General features: G+C 36.7%; 1 protein-coding gene across 1 annotated transcript; it reads right to left on the bottom strand.

Moving 5' to 3' along the window:
• Positions 1 to 6,197: 6,197 nt before the first annotated feature.
• On the bottom strand, positions 6,198 to 11,440 carry LOC131979900 (homeobox protein engrailed-2b-like). Its single transcript, XM_059343977.1, has 2 exons — positions 10,402 to 11,440; positions 6,198 to 8,229 (listed from the first exon to the last, which is right to left on the bottom strand). Exons 1-2 carry the CDS (start codon positions 10,856 to 10,858, stop codon positions 7,910 to 7,912), a joined length of 777 nt encoding a protein of 258 aa, XP_059199960.1. The 5' UTR covers positions 10,859 to 11,440; the 3' UTR covers positions 6,198 to 7,909.
• Between the last annotated feature and the right edge of the window lie 3,289 nt (positions 11,441 to 14,729).

Raw genomic sequence — 14,729 nt, 5'->3', positions numbered from 1 at the left:
AATCAGGCACATCATATCTACTAAAGAGGATGTCTTTTTAAAAATATGGCAACCTTTTCTTGATTTAATGTCTAAAAACTGAATTAGTGTTATTCTGTTGCTGTGTCATTTATGTTATACCCTTGTTCTGTTTGTCTAATGTCAAAAACTTTGTCAAAAAAACAAAAAACATGTATTGTTCTGTGTAATCTCTAATTTGTATATATCATTTGTTTATATTTTTCTGTTATGAAAACAATAAAAATAAATACACACAAAAAAAAACATAGCTTGGTTTGACTGTAAACAACTTTTTATTGTAAAAAAAAAAAAAAAAAAAAAGTAAGTGCAGGTTGAATCTGTAGTTAGCTGTAGATGAGATATTTAGCCAAATCAACTGTAGACCTGCTAGTGATAGCATGTCTGATGTTGGTGCTTCTACTGAATGGTGTTGCTTCATTTTTATGTTGTTGCAAATTATCTAGAATATGGGATCAGCATCTTTCTCATCCCTTATCTCAACTCCAGAGCAGATGAACAACAGAAGGCAGTAAAAGCTCTGATAAAGTTTGAAAGTGGACCTTGTCTTAAAATTATTTTTCTCTTCTGTATTCCTGAATGAGTCAGGATATAACTTCACTTATACATGTAGTTTACAGCTGAAAAAAAGACCGGCAGACCTGTGACATTCACAGTTCTCATGTGTGTGTCAACTGTATAAATATCTGAAAATGAACATTATACGGTCGTCTTTTTCCCGTGCGTGGAATAACCAGTTTCACCAGGTAACAGAGCTTGTGTGTTTTCATGCTATAAGTTGCTATAAGTTTCATGCTATATGTTTTCAAGCAGCGTGGCTAGTTAAGGTTAGCTAACGGTAGCTACATAGAATGATATTTGGTTAGGTGAGGGATATTATAGCTTTAAAATAGTTTGTATCAACATATCATGACAACGGTTTTTTACGGTATATGTAGACAGTATTTGCTTTAATTGTTACAACATTACTAATGTGAGTTAAGTAAGCTCTTTCCTATTTGTACATACATTTCACCGTTGTGTTGATAGTGGACCCCAAGGCATTGGATCCATGCACAAGACTGTTCCACACATTACAGCTTGTTGTAATTGTGTCATTACGTTGATATTATTACATTATATATTGTACAATGCCACTTTTAATTCATGTGCAATATTACCACCTTACCTCTAAAAATCCTGTGCAATATTACTTTCAATAACATTAACACACAACACATTAACAATCGGATGGTTTCAGAAATGATCAATTATTTATGTATTTCTTTATTTAATCTATTTATTTTCTATTTCTGCAGCTATTCTAAGAGGGTTATTTCGGTGAAAATGCAAAAAATTGGAAAGGAAGCACTGACTGTATTCGTAAGCAACACATGGTTTCCACACCACCAATAGTTATTAATGTTATTAATCTGAGTTAAAGACAGACCAGGTCACCACTTGATTTGAAGGGCAAAAACACAATGAAGTCATGAAAAACTAATGCTTACATAATCACACAAGTAGAGGCGCTTCAAGGAGAACAGGTTGAGAAACACTGCACTAGAATACCACAGCCAATAGAAAACTATATCAGAATCCGTAGCCAGTAGTTCTGATGATGAAGGTGGGGAAGCTGTATCCGACACTTTTTGAAAGTTTTAGAAAATAGCAATGGGACAAGCATCACACTGATGGATCAGCCTTACAGGGTGTCAATGATCCAGGTCAGCATTATCAGCATTATCAGTGTCTCTGAGGAGAGGAAGTGTATAGCGTTCATCACACTGAGGTTACAATGAAACCCAGAAGAGTTGAAAGGAAATCGTGGAGGCATGTGGGATGAAGTCAAGAGGCATTCAAGGGCCATTCTGAACCGCTACAGAAACTAGAGTACCAAATGAGATCAGAGACATCAGCACATTCGTTGGTTTTAAATCTAAAATAAAATCACGGCTTAAATCCACCCAATCATGCACCCACCAACTATAAACGCAAACATTAGTTCACTATTTTAATCTCTTAAGTGTTATATTTTAACATTGTGTTGTGTGAACCTGGTCTCACAGGAATCCGTGGAATAGCCACGGAATCACTCAAATTTCCGTGAAACTGACACGGATTTCGCTACAATGCAAGTTAATGACAGTCATATCCCGTGGCTATTCCATGGATATTTGTTCCTATTGGTTTGTTCCAAGTCACGTGACTTTCAAGGTCCCGGCAGTCAGAACAAAAAACATGGCGGACAGTTCTCTCATTTTTAGAGAAAAAAATCAATATTTTGACTTAGTTTCTGCATAAAAATGGATTTTGATCACATTTCTAGCGAGAAATATATGTTTTATTTTCTAAATATTCACTCAGTGAATGTACATAATCACTTTGTATGTTGGAATAGCCACGGGATATGACTGTCATTAACTTGCAGGTTTATGTAAAAGTATACATAAACTTTAAGTCAATTTACACATTAAGTTTATGTAGAAATTTGCATTAAAGTTATTTAATTTATCTATATTACTTTTAAATGAAAGAAAAACATTGCATTTAATTTGACCTTTTACATTCAACGTATGTGACAAAATTACATGGAAAATTTACATGTAATTAAATTACATAAAGTCCACGATTTGGGCTTAATTCTTTTTTTGAGTGCAGAAGAGGAGGAAATCAGCTGCAGAACGAAGATAGAATGCAACATTTATGGGAAATTGACTCCCTTTTAAACTGAAATTTGAATTCTTTTCATGTTCTGTGGAAGGAAATATTTACGGTTGTGCACATGTTCCCACTTCCAAGAGTCCTCAAAGAGTATAAAAGTAATTTTTTTGACATTTTGGTAAAAATGGTGTCCAAGCTTCAAGCCTTACGGAGCTCTTCCCACAGCAAAAGTCCACGTTTTTTCTTTTTTTTTGAGTGTACAGTCCTCTAATTTAGCACTGGGGATTTGTATGTTCATCTCTCAGTATTTCTTGGCTGCAGTGTTGTCACCTGCTGCTTTTTTAATGAAATTATCAAAAATGAAGGTTTAACTCATCTATCAGTTGGATTTTTTTTCCAGATGGAAAAGGGCCATGAAATTATGTTTTGAGTGATTTTTCTGGCTCAAAATGGCAAAGTTGTTTCCTTTGGAAAAGTCTGCAAAAAACGGTTTCAATATGGCCTCCTGGAGGTCATGTGACAAATTAAAGCATTGCTATTGGTTCCCTAAAAGTGGTGAATCTGGGAGAAAAAAGTTGCTTTTATTCCACTTTTTTCTCGTAAATCTGCGACTTTTTTCGCACAGATTTGCCACTTTAAATCTCTTAAATCTGCAACTTTTTTTCTTGTAGATTTGCCACTTTAATCTAGTAAATTTGCAACTTTTTTCTCGAAATATTTACAGCCTGTACTGTAAATACTTTGTAGATTAATCTGGATTGACACCAGTGTCTTTATCAATAAACTCAATGTATTTACAGTACAGGCTGTAAATATTTCGAGAAAAAAGTTGCAAATTTACTAGATTAAAGTGGCAAATCTACAAGAAAAAAAGTCGCAGATTTAAGAGATGTAAAGTGGCAAATCTTCGCAAAAGTCGCAGATTTACGAGAAAAAAGTGGGAAAAAACAACTTTTTTCTCACAGATTCATCACTTTAAATCTCATAAATCTGCGACTTTTTTTCTTGTAGATTTGCCACTTTAATCTAGTAAATTTGCAAAAGTTTTCTCGAAATATTACTTGAAGTTACCAAATATAGTATGAAATTATCAAAAATGAAGCTTAAATTAAATTACATAAAGTCCACGTTTTTGGCTTAATTCTTTTTTTGAGTGCTCTAATTTAGCACTGGGGATTTCTATGTTCATCTCTCAGTATTTCTTGGCTGCAGTGTTGTCACCTGCTGCTTTTTGCATGGACACCCAAAGCATTTTGACCTTCATCCAGGTTCTCTGGCCATTCTACCCCCCACCCACCCCCCTCCAACGCCTGACACCTCCAGCCTTTAGACTGACAGCCCCACACTGTGCATAGAAACTCAGCTCGCAGCTCCTCTCCCCCTTTTTTTTTCCCCGCCCAAGTCAAGAGTAGCTCAGCTCATCAAGTCAGCGGCCGTTGGGCGTTACTTCCACATACAAGCCAGCTAAGAATGGAAATGCAGATGAGGGTTCCTGCAGCCATTCACAGAACCGCTCAATGCTGCTGCTGCTGCTGCTGCCAATGGACGAATCACACAATCTGCACTGGTTTTATGTTGATGGAGCTACTTCTGCTCCACATTTCTCTTTCTTCCTCACTGTTTAATTCCTCCAACAGTCACATGTTCAGGTAAACAACGTGCAGAAATGACAGATGTGTGTAAAAGAGTCTAAGATCATTTTACACTGTAAAACCCAATGTTGCTTGTTTGTTATTATAACTAATTTTTCAGTTGTCATCAGTATTTTAACGTCTTATTTTTTACATTACACAGATCCTCCTTCCATCCTTTTATTGATGAAGTGTATTAAAAAACACCTTGAACAACCTCCATAAACATTTTCTTGACTCTTAAAGGCAGAAACATGCTAACTTATTATCAAAGATTTTGTTCATTTTACACTGTAAAACCCAATGTTGCTTGTTTGTTTTCAATACAACAAATATTTGTGCAAAAAGTCATTTTAACTTAAAATATTAGGTCAAATAGCAAGATTCATTTGAGTTCACTACATTGTCTTTGTTGTCTTGACATAAAATTCTTTCGCAGCATGGAAACTCAAATATTTAAGTTGAAACAAAAGTTGGATCATTTGTGTTTTAAGTATGCAGATCATTTTGACTTCATAGTTTTTTAATTTTTAAGTCAATTACTAAGCAGGATCTTGTATCCGATATACTAATCGTCTTTGATTTATTTTGCTTATAGTTTCAAAAATGTACCTGCCTTTTTACCATTTTAAAGGTCAGTTTTCATCAGTATTTTAACGTCTTTGTGTTATTTTTACATTACACAGATCCTCCTTCCATCCTTTTATGGATGAAGTGTATTAAAAAACACCTTGAACAACCTCCATAAACATAACATAAACTTATTATCAAAGATTGTTTTAGTACTGGGTTTTTTTCTGTGCCTCTGTGCATTTTTCTGTACAGTCACAATGACTTTTTAAATCAGAAGAAAAGCTAAGAAATTGTCACCAAACTAAAAATACTGCTGATTATCACAATTTCTGTATGTTAATGAACATTATTAAATTAAATTAAATTACACAATGTATCCTCATTATATGACATCAGGGGTGTTGAAAGGCAGGAGGATTCCTTTATTTTCAGAATATAAAAATGAATGTATATGTGCTTTATATACCAATCATTTCATGTCTTACACCACATTGACACTTTAACCTACGACAATGACTTTCAGAATAAAATACAAAATATCTGGGGGGGAATTTAAAGTCCCAGAACTGTCAAGAGCAGCATTTATGTGTGAAAAAGACTTGTGAATCTGAGAATAATGACATTATTTACTGTTCCGTTGTCCAGAACTGATTGTAATTTGTCTTTATTTAGAATGGACTATGAACTTTTAGTGTTGTTAATCCGCCTGTTGCCTCCTCTACTGATCGGGTGACTTTAAAAAAACCTAAATTTACTGTCATAATCCCCCTATGACGACATAACACACCTGTCATTTGAAAATCCTGTCACTGCAAAAATATTAAGATTTTGAAGCTCAGAAAAACTGTTTTTTAATTAAATTTTTTGATACAATGTAATGCGTTTTGCAGATATCAGAGCTTTATTCAGATTTTTTTCAACATAGGACAGCGATATGTTACGGTAAAAATTAACATTACATTCGATTGAATACATTTTAATCATATTTAATAAATGCTACACTTTGTAAGAAACGTTTACTCGCTGTATTGATGTAATATCCATCATGTGGCACAAAAGTAAAAAAAAAACTGATCAAAACTCTGCATCATGTTTGTAATGTCATTTTTTTTAAAGTTTTGAAGGAAATATTCAATCGAAAGGCCAACATACACATGTTTTCATGAAAAGTGTCCTCAGCTCTGTTATTTTTATGCTAATTATTCTGAAGATATTCTAATGAAACTCATCAAATCAACTTTACAGCAAATACTTAATATTTGGGACATATGATGATTTTTTTCCCCCCTTGTGTTTAGGTTATGTAATAAAAAAATCTTCTGAAAATACACATTTGCATCGCTGTATTTTATTTTCCATCACTCCAGTATGATATAAATTATTTACATGTAGTATCATATAAAAGAGAACTTCAGCTGAGAGGCAGGAAAAACAACGAACTGTGTTCATTATTTAATATTTTTCTTTAAAAAAAAAAAAAAAAAAACAGCTGCTCTTTCTTTGACGCTGTCAGCATCTGAGGGTTGTTTTTTCCAACTTTTAAGGCAGAAACTTGTCCAGGTTTGAAATTGAACGCAAGGTATAAACTGACTTGCAGTATAACACAGTCGATAAAAAATAAAAAGTAACATTCACAGCATCATAAGACCACGATTTGGTTTGGATCCACACGAAGTGGAGCCGGCACAGGCCTATAGTATTCAAACAGAAAAGAATAAGTTATGTAAACACTCCGGGCCGTTTCCACATGGCTATAGATGTTCAGAGTATATAAATAAGAATATAAGAAAGAAAACGTTGCCTATCTTGGACAGTGTTCGGTGCGCTCTCCCTGTTCCTGACGCACTGGCTTTGGGACAGATTGTGAATGGTTGAACTGGGTTTCGGCTTATTTAAATGGACATATTTTCGCATAAGCCTTTAACAGAAATTACAGTTCAAAACGAGAGATCAGACAGAGTAATGCTGGAATTGGCCCTCGTGTTGAGCTGCGCGTCAGAAGCGCCAAAATCTTCAGTTATGACGCAGAATTCATCACACAGCTCGTATAATAAACTATGTGGCTGTAGAAGGCTAAACTCTGACACCACATTCACTACAGCACACATTAAGAATCAAGACAAAAAGATCAGAAAATAGCCAGAATACAGTCAGAAAGGACAAAACACACAAAGAAGGCTTTTTTTTCTCCGTTCCCAGTTCCCAGAATGCAGCAGGAAAAATCTTTGGATTTCAGCATATAGTTAAGTTTTCATCATCAGTCAAGTTCCTCACTGGGCTGTAGTGCGCGTGACGGCTGTCCAGTCCACTTGTCTCCTTGTCTCCTCGTGTCCTCGGCCCCTATTGGATGGTGTTGACTCACTGCCCCGCCTCTTAGTTTCCCCTTCTACAATGTGGAGTTTAGCGTTATGTTGTGTCCATTTATAGGCCTTTTATGTTTGAATAATTCTCATAATAACACCCTAATTTGTTCTAGCTGTCCACCTCTTTGGACAATGATGCATCCCATATATAGGCCACATATCAGAATATCAGTATTGTGCATGTTATACTCCAAAGGAGAAGCCAAGTAGGCTAAAAAAAAATGTGAGGTGTTTCTGAGCTACCTGATGTCAGTGGCGGAATGAAAAATCATCATTTTATTCAAACAAATACAAAAAGAAAAACGCATTTTTAATCCCAAATGAAAAAAAAATGGTAGGCCTATCTAAAATGAGCTTTATTGTGAAATGTGCCAACAAAAAGCCTCATTCATGTTTTTCTACCAACAGCATCCAAACAGGGCCTGCAGACTGGACCCTCCATACCACTCTATTCTAACTGGACACGTGAGTTTCGGCTTGTGCACCACAGAAAGTTCTGACTTTTACGCAGCAGCAGGTTTGCGTTTGGATCGGACGTCGTCTTAACTCCAGCCCTGAGGACGCGCACACGCAAAGAACAAACAGGATATCTGTCTCTGGTTGACTTTTAAATATGAATGCTGGTACTGAAATGATTTTATTGCATGGTTCATCACCCCCCTTCTGGTCCCAGACCTCCTTTTAGTCGCTGTCCGACTTGCCGTCCTTGCCGGACGCGGAGTGGTTGTACAGTCCCTGCGCCATCAGGTGCAGCGCCAGAGAGTTTTTATTCCCGGTGGCCTTCTTGATTTTCGCCCGTTTGTTCTGAAACCAGATTTTGATCTGAGACTCGTTAAGGCCCAGCTCCCGGGCCAGACTCTGCCTGCGCTGCTCGGTCAGGTACCGGTTGTTCTGGAACTCAGTCTTTAGCCGCTGGAGCTGCTCTGCGGTGAAGGCCGTCCGGGGCCGCTTGTCCTCTTTACTCGGGGTTGGTGCCTTTTTTGGCTTACGTGATCTGGGCCCTATGGTGGGGGGAGCACACAGAGAAGACACAAGTACTTTAGAGATTTGTCACATTTAAAAAAATCCCAACTATTGAATGAAACAGGCTTGTTTGTTTCATGTGTGAGGCTTTTACGCGGACACATAAACAGTCTGATCACAATTAGCTTCATATAATAAGATTTTACTTAACCTATTAGGTAGTACTTTATTTTGTATAATGACTGTAATAATAGGCTATAATATAGAATAATATAATATTAACAATATATAGGCCTACACATTTATATTTAATTGTTATTTGTGATCCTTGAATTTGACCCTAATGCCTTAAGAAGCACGAGACATTGGTGAGAAACAGTCAGAAAGAGCCTCCTGGCCCAATCAGTCATTTTAGTAGCCTAAATAAACTGCATAACAATTCAAATTATGAAATGTATAGGCTATATGAATGCATATTGTTGTCGTCTGTTTGATTGTTCTCCAGGAACATTATTACCATGAGCTAAATGGGTTTAATCTGACTTTCATCAATGGAAATTAACTTTCAGCAACCAATCTGTAAAAAAAAAATATTCTGGGATATATACTTCATAAACATAACTTCTAATTCCAACCACAATAAGTAGCAATTAAATGCAGTAGGCTATGTGAGAGGCTGCTGGCTCTGCTGCAGAAGGAGCCCGGGAGGAGGAGGAGGAGGTGCAGATGGGGGTGGGGTTATAGGATATGATGGAGGATGGGGAGTTAGGCGCTTCTTTCCCTCCCTGTTGCCATAGGAACTCCATTTAAAAAAAGTACTTTCCTATTCCTAATACTAGCCATCATAACCCCTTTTGTTTCTATAATGTCATTTAGAATAAAATGTTTCGATCGTGATGACGTCATAAAAATGAGAATGAATGGGAAAATCTATTTCTGCTGAGGCACATGAAGTGCAAAAAAAGTATAGCAGGCCTAAATCAAACGTGCCATCAAAGCGTCCTGAGAGATGATAATAATAAAGTCCAATAAAGTCAAATAAAACTTGTTATTAAACTTGTTATTTGTACCAACAGGCCTCGTGCCTCCTGACCTATTTAAAGGCCCTTTGTGGTCACTGCCATCAGCTCGGGCCTGGACCTCGATGGAAACTTTTTTTGTTTCTCCATACAACAATAACCACAGCATGATCTGTCTGTTTCTGCTTCCCCAAACTATATTTCGATAGTTAGATATAATATCTGCACCACCGCTTTGCTGCTGATAGCTTTAAGAATCATAGTTTAATAAAAGGTTTCTAAATTACGACAAAGAAAAAACTCCAAGTGCACCATGCGTCCACTTGTAAATGAAGCAGAGCCTGGAGCAAACGGTCCACTTCCTTTATAGATAAATAAATATATATAGCTATATTCATTTCAATGCTGGAATAAAGCAGCACAGCTCACACAGAGCGAGGCGACAATAGAAAGAAAAACGCTTTATAGCCTATACGCTTTATGAAAAAATTCATATAATAGCCTACAATAATTCCACAGTATGTTTATTACATGGAAATGTTGTCAAAATTACGTTTTATTTCATTGGCGGGTGATTGAAGTTGTGATCAGAATTTTAAATTGAATCTGGTCTTGTGGGACACACGGCCTCACTTTTAGACCCCCCATTGTCAAAAAAAATATGCTAATGCCATATCAACAAAGAGGACTGAGGAACAATGGCGTTAAACTTGGTTTTACTTCACTTCTGCACATTTTTTATTTTACTTTCGACTCTTCTTAAATTCCAACTTATTTTTCCATCAGATTTTTCGATAATAGCACGCCGTCTCGTGCACTTAATCGTTGTTTGAAAGACAAAATCCACATCAAATTCCACCCAAAATAACCCAAATCAGACTACTTTATAATGTGCCTTTAAGGTAGTTTGTTTGACGCTGTATTGTCACTATATATATATTTAAATAGGCCTTTTAGACAGGCCTAAAATGTGTTATGATGATGATTATTATAAGTAGGGTTGGGGGTCGCAGAGCTCCCAGAATAAAATGTCACTCACTTTTTAATTGTTTCTCTCACTCAGTTTAAACTTGAAAATGATGCAATCGAAGCTTTTTTTTCCTATTTGTTTTCATCACTTTAAAAACAAACAAAAAAACAACAATTCATTCAGCCTATTTTTTCTTTTATGCAGTATATTTGTGCACCAACCTGCGGACGGCCGGTCTGAGTAGCGGGTACAATAGACCCAGGCGGGCCACAGCATCGGCTTGGAGGCAGGGGCCGAGCTGGCCTTCGGGTCCTCGTCCCCGGCCCTCAGGTCCGGACTCCGGGCCTCAGTGTCCGGATGCTGCTCCTCGGATGCTCCCGTGTCCTCCTTTTTCTCCCCTTCTGCTCCACCCTGCTGCGGGTTGCCAGTTTTGGAAGACTTTCTCCCTCTCAGCTCCTCTCTGCGTATAATCACTCCCAGACTGTCTCCCTCCCGGACCAAAGTCCCGTTTTTCCTCTTTCGACCAAAGTCCGGTCTTAAAATGTTGTCTATGTAGAAGTTGGTGATGGTGTGGGACTGCTGGTTGCCAGGAGGCTGGAGGAGAGGCAGGATGGCCCGGTTGGACTCATCTCCGGAGTCCTCTGGCTGCTCTGGGTCTCGGCGAGCATTTTCCTCCATAATGATGCAGCTTGATCTCCCCAGCACCTGTTTTTTTTCTGCGCCCTTAAATCAGTAATTCCAATTCCGTTTTGTCCTGTTCACTTTCAATTATTTACGATATTTCTCACTCAAAAAAAAAAAAAAGGCAAAATGATGTTCTCCTCCTTCTTGGTGGACTAGTTTATATTGTTTTTGCTGTAAAAACGCACAAAGAAAGAAAGAAAATCATGCTTCAGTTTGTGGTAAAACTCCTCATGGCTCAACTCGATCCTGTTTTTCATTTAAAATCAGTGAGAAGGGTTTTAATAAACTGGAGTCTATTTAATTTGTCCGGCTCCCTGCACACAATTATTGATGCTTCCAGCAGAACCAAAGTGCCTGATAAAGACGCCGCTCAAATACTTTCACTACAGATTTTGGTTCTCATTTCTGATTGGCTGCGAGACGCTGTGATGACGTAGTACTACGGCTCTCTAAGACACGTGCCTCGGACCAATAAAGAGGAGATCTGGTGTCATGTGAGGATCCCGGAATTCCCTGGAGACGCAGATTAATCCAATCCACCCAGTCACTTTATGAGGCATTCAGGGTACAGCGGAAATTTCTTATTACGCTACTCCAACATGTGTAGGCAAGGATAAACTTTGAATAGGGTTTTAAAAAAAAGAGAAAAAAGTCCAGCTTCTTTAATGTTCATCTTCCAATCATTGCAATGTCCGCACAGATAAGTTGATGTGTTGATGTGTGACAAGATATTTGTTTGTCCAAAGTGATTTAACCCAGTTTACTGGAAATAAAATCATACAAAACAATCATCCATGCACTTCATATTTCATGTTTAAAGGTTCAAGGAAGAAGAGATTGCAATAAACTTTGAGAATGCACAGCTGCTTGTGTTGGGAAAGGCCTAATTTGCATTAAACTAAAAATGAATGACCATTTCACAGCTTGAGGGAATTAATAAAAAGTTTGAGGGAAAAAAAATAGGATTCGGAGTGCTGAACCTTTCCCTTAGAAATGCTAATGCAGTAAATTTTGGATCATATACATATTTCCCTGGTATTTTGATGTGAAATAAGCAACAGTTGTTGTGTTTTCTAGTGTCTAATTTACTGTTCACATTTGATCACAGACTGTGCCTTTCATGGCTCAGCAGGATAAAACATGCACACATAACATAGAAGTAGTGTACACATCTGAAAACTGGGAACTTACAGATTAATTTCAGATGCAGATCAGCAAATTTTGCTAATCAATTAATTAAACATATTAAGAAACATAAATCAGACATGATTTTTGAAGTCCATTCCCATGCTCAGTTATGTCTCACAGAAAGGGGGTTGCAGGTTCAAATCTGGCTTGGGGCCCTTCTGTGTGGAGTTCCTCTCAGTTCCTGCGATTAATGCTATTTTGAAATGTGAAAGTGGATATAAATGGTCAAAAACCCTATTACGTCAACACACCAAGACCATTGGAACACCATGGAAAAATCAATTTGGAGAGATGACTGTATATATATATATATATATATATATATATATATATATATATATATATATATATATATATATATATATATATATATATGCGGAGGAAAATGAGAGCACTTATACAAAAACACACACACGACACGCCATGTTCTGTGATGTTGTGTGTTCTTTGTTCTTCTATCATTGTATTATTATTGTGTTGTATTCCAGAGGTGTTTTAAGTTTGGTGCTGTACCTGAACGGAGCACTGCTTAACTGCTGACAGTGACACACACACACACACACACACACACAAAGAAAGAGCGAGAGAGAGTATTGTGGCTTCTCTATCTGCTCTTACTGTAGGTGAACATAGAAGAAAACACGTCTTCATGTCATGTGAAAAAGCTTGTAAATGAAAAAGTAGCCTGAATTTCCACACGGCTTCAAAAACACTTTTTGTCTTAAGTTAATATGCAGATCAAATAGGAAATATGACTGAAGAAGTCGGCAACAAAATGAAATGCTAAAACATTTGACGGGCTTTTACACTGAAAATTCCCCATCCACTGATAATAAGTAAGGTTTAGTCAGAAAGGTGTGCCAGGGATTTTATACACTCTGACAATTCAAACACTGCAGGGAGAGCGCTAACAAGGTCTTAATGCAGTAGGTCTACAGTTTAAAAAATATATATTTTTTAAAAACCGTAGAGAATCAACTAAGGCTAAGAGTATGAATCCTAGCAACCCATTATCGGCTGTGTCGGTATTACCTAATGAGCCATATAAACATATAGGCTATAACAAAATTCTGTCATCTGAGCTTTCATATAGAAACGGTACAAAAAGTTCTAGTTCTTCTAGTTTTAAAGAAATGGTCGAGCTGCTGAAAAGAGGATCGTTTATGAGATCACCGCATGTAAAATGAAAAGCAACCATTAACAATGTAAATGGAGCGTGTTTTAACGGGGAAAAACAGTCAAAAGTGACAATTCATTATTAATTTTACTTTTCGCATCCTTGAATTTTTTATGAAGCTGAAGATAAACGGACTTCTGTTGGTGGCGGACTTCAAAATAAATAAAATATAATGTAGGCTACGTCATTGTTGGATATTTTCATTTAATTACTAAATTGATGTTATTTTTAATTGCCTAGATCAGTGTCAACAGACTCCTGATAAACATGGGAAATCCATAATGATAACTAGACTAAACTTAAAAAATACTGTCAAACTTCAGCCAAGGAGGCAGTTCACTATAAAAACAAAAACAAAAAAAAAACAAAAAACTGTGTTAAGGAAACGTCATTGTGAATATGATTACCAGAATACCACAATACACTGGTAACGCTTTCTATTAAGGTCCTTGTAATAACCATTAATTAACAAGTAATAAGGCCCTTGTAAGTCCTTACAAGATGCTTATTAACATTATTGTGTGTTTATAAGCTTATATAAGTGTTAATAATGGCATTACAAACACCCATGACCCACCCATTATGTCTTTGCCATGCCTTTATTAATCTTATTTTGTTTGCTTATTGATATTAAAATATACTTTATTGCTCATCTATTATAAGTTAACTATAAGTTACTATGCTTTTAGCAACTACAGGATCTAAAGCGAGAACAATGTCTTATTACTTGTTAATTAATGGTTATTAAGGACCTTATTACGAAGCGATACCAATACATTTTTTTCCTCCTCACATTTTCTGAATTTATTTGGCTACTATTCTGCGGGCCGGGCTGGAAGCTTGGGCGGACCGTATATGGCCCGCGGGCCGCGAGTTGAGTGATGTTCACTACGTTTTACTGCTGAAGGTTTCTGAGCGCTACATGCTTGTTACCTGACCTCTAAACCATCTAAACCATTAGAAATAGATACGAGGTTTGACTTGTGATAAATAAATATATATAAAATCTATAAATCATACCTGTGTTTATACCTGTGTCATAATAGAGTGAAGCTACTGCTGACACACACACACACACACACACACATACTTAAAACATCAGAACATAAAGGTGGCTTAAAAACATGATCAGAAGATCAGATTAGGCCCACACTGAGTTATGAATATAATAAAAGACATTGTCTTTGATGTATGATGATGCTGAGTGACAGAATGCTGCTTTTTACTCCATTATCATCCACGTGAGGCGTTAGTTATGTATCGTAGACGATATTAGATATTATTATGCACGTCATGTATTCTTAATATTAATGTAATGCTATTTAATTATTACAAATAATGCATGCGATGTGGATTGGTAGCGTAAGAATAAAAACAACCCTGGATAGTAGCCTATTGATTTATCACAGAAGCGCTCAGGACAGAGAAGACTTTCTGCTGCGTCTTCTCAAAAATAATTCTGACTTTAACCTATATTAAATCATGCTGCAAAAATAAAAC

The sequence above is a fragment of the Centropristis striata genome, chromosome 11 (assembly GCF_030273125.1).
Source record: "Centropristis striata isolate RG_2023a ecotype Rhode Island chromosome 11, C.striata_1.0, whole genome shotgun sequence".
In the NCBI taxonomy this organism is placed as follows: Eukaryota; Metazoa; Chordata; class Actinopteri; order Perciformes; family Serranidae; genus Centropristis; species Centropristis striata.
The sequence above is the reverse complement of the archived record's forward strand: the minus strand, read 5'-3'. Positions and strand labels throughout refer to the sequence as shown.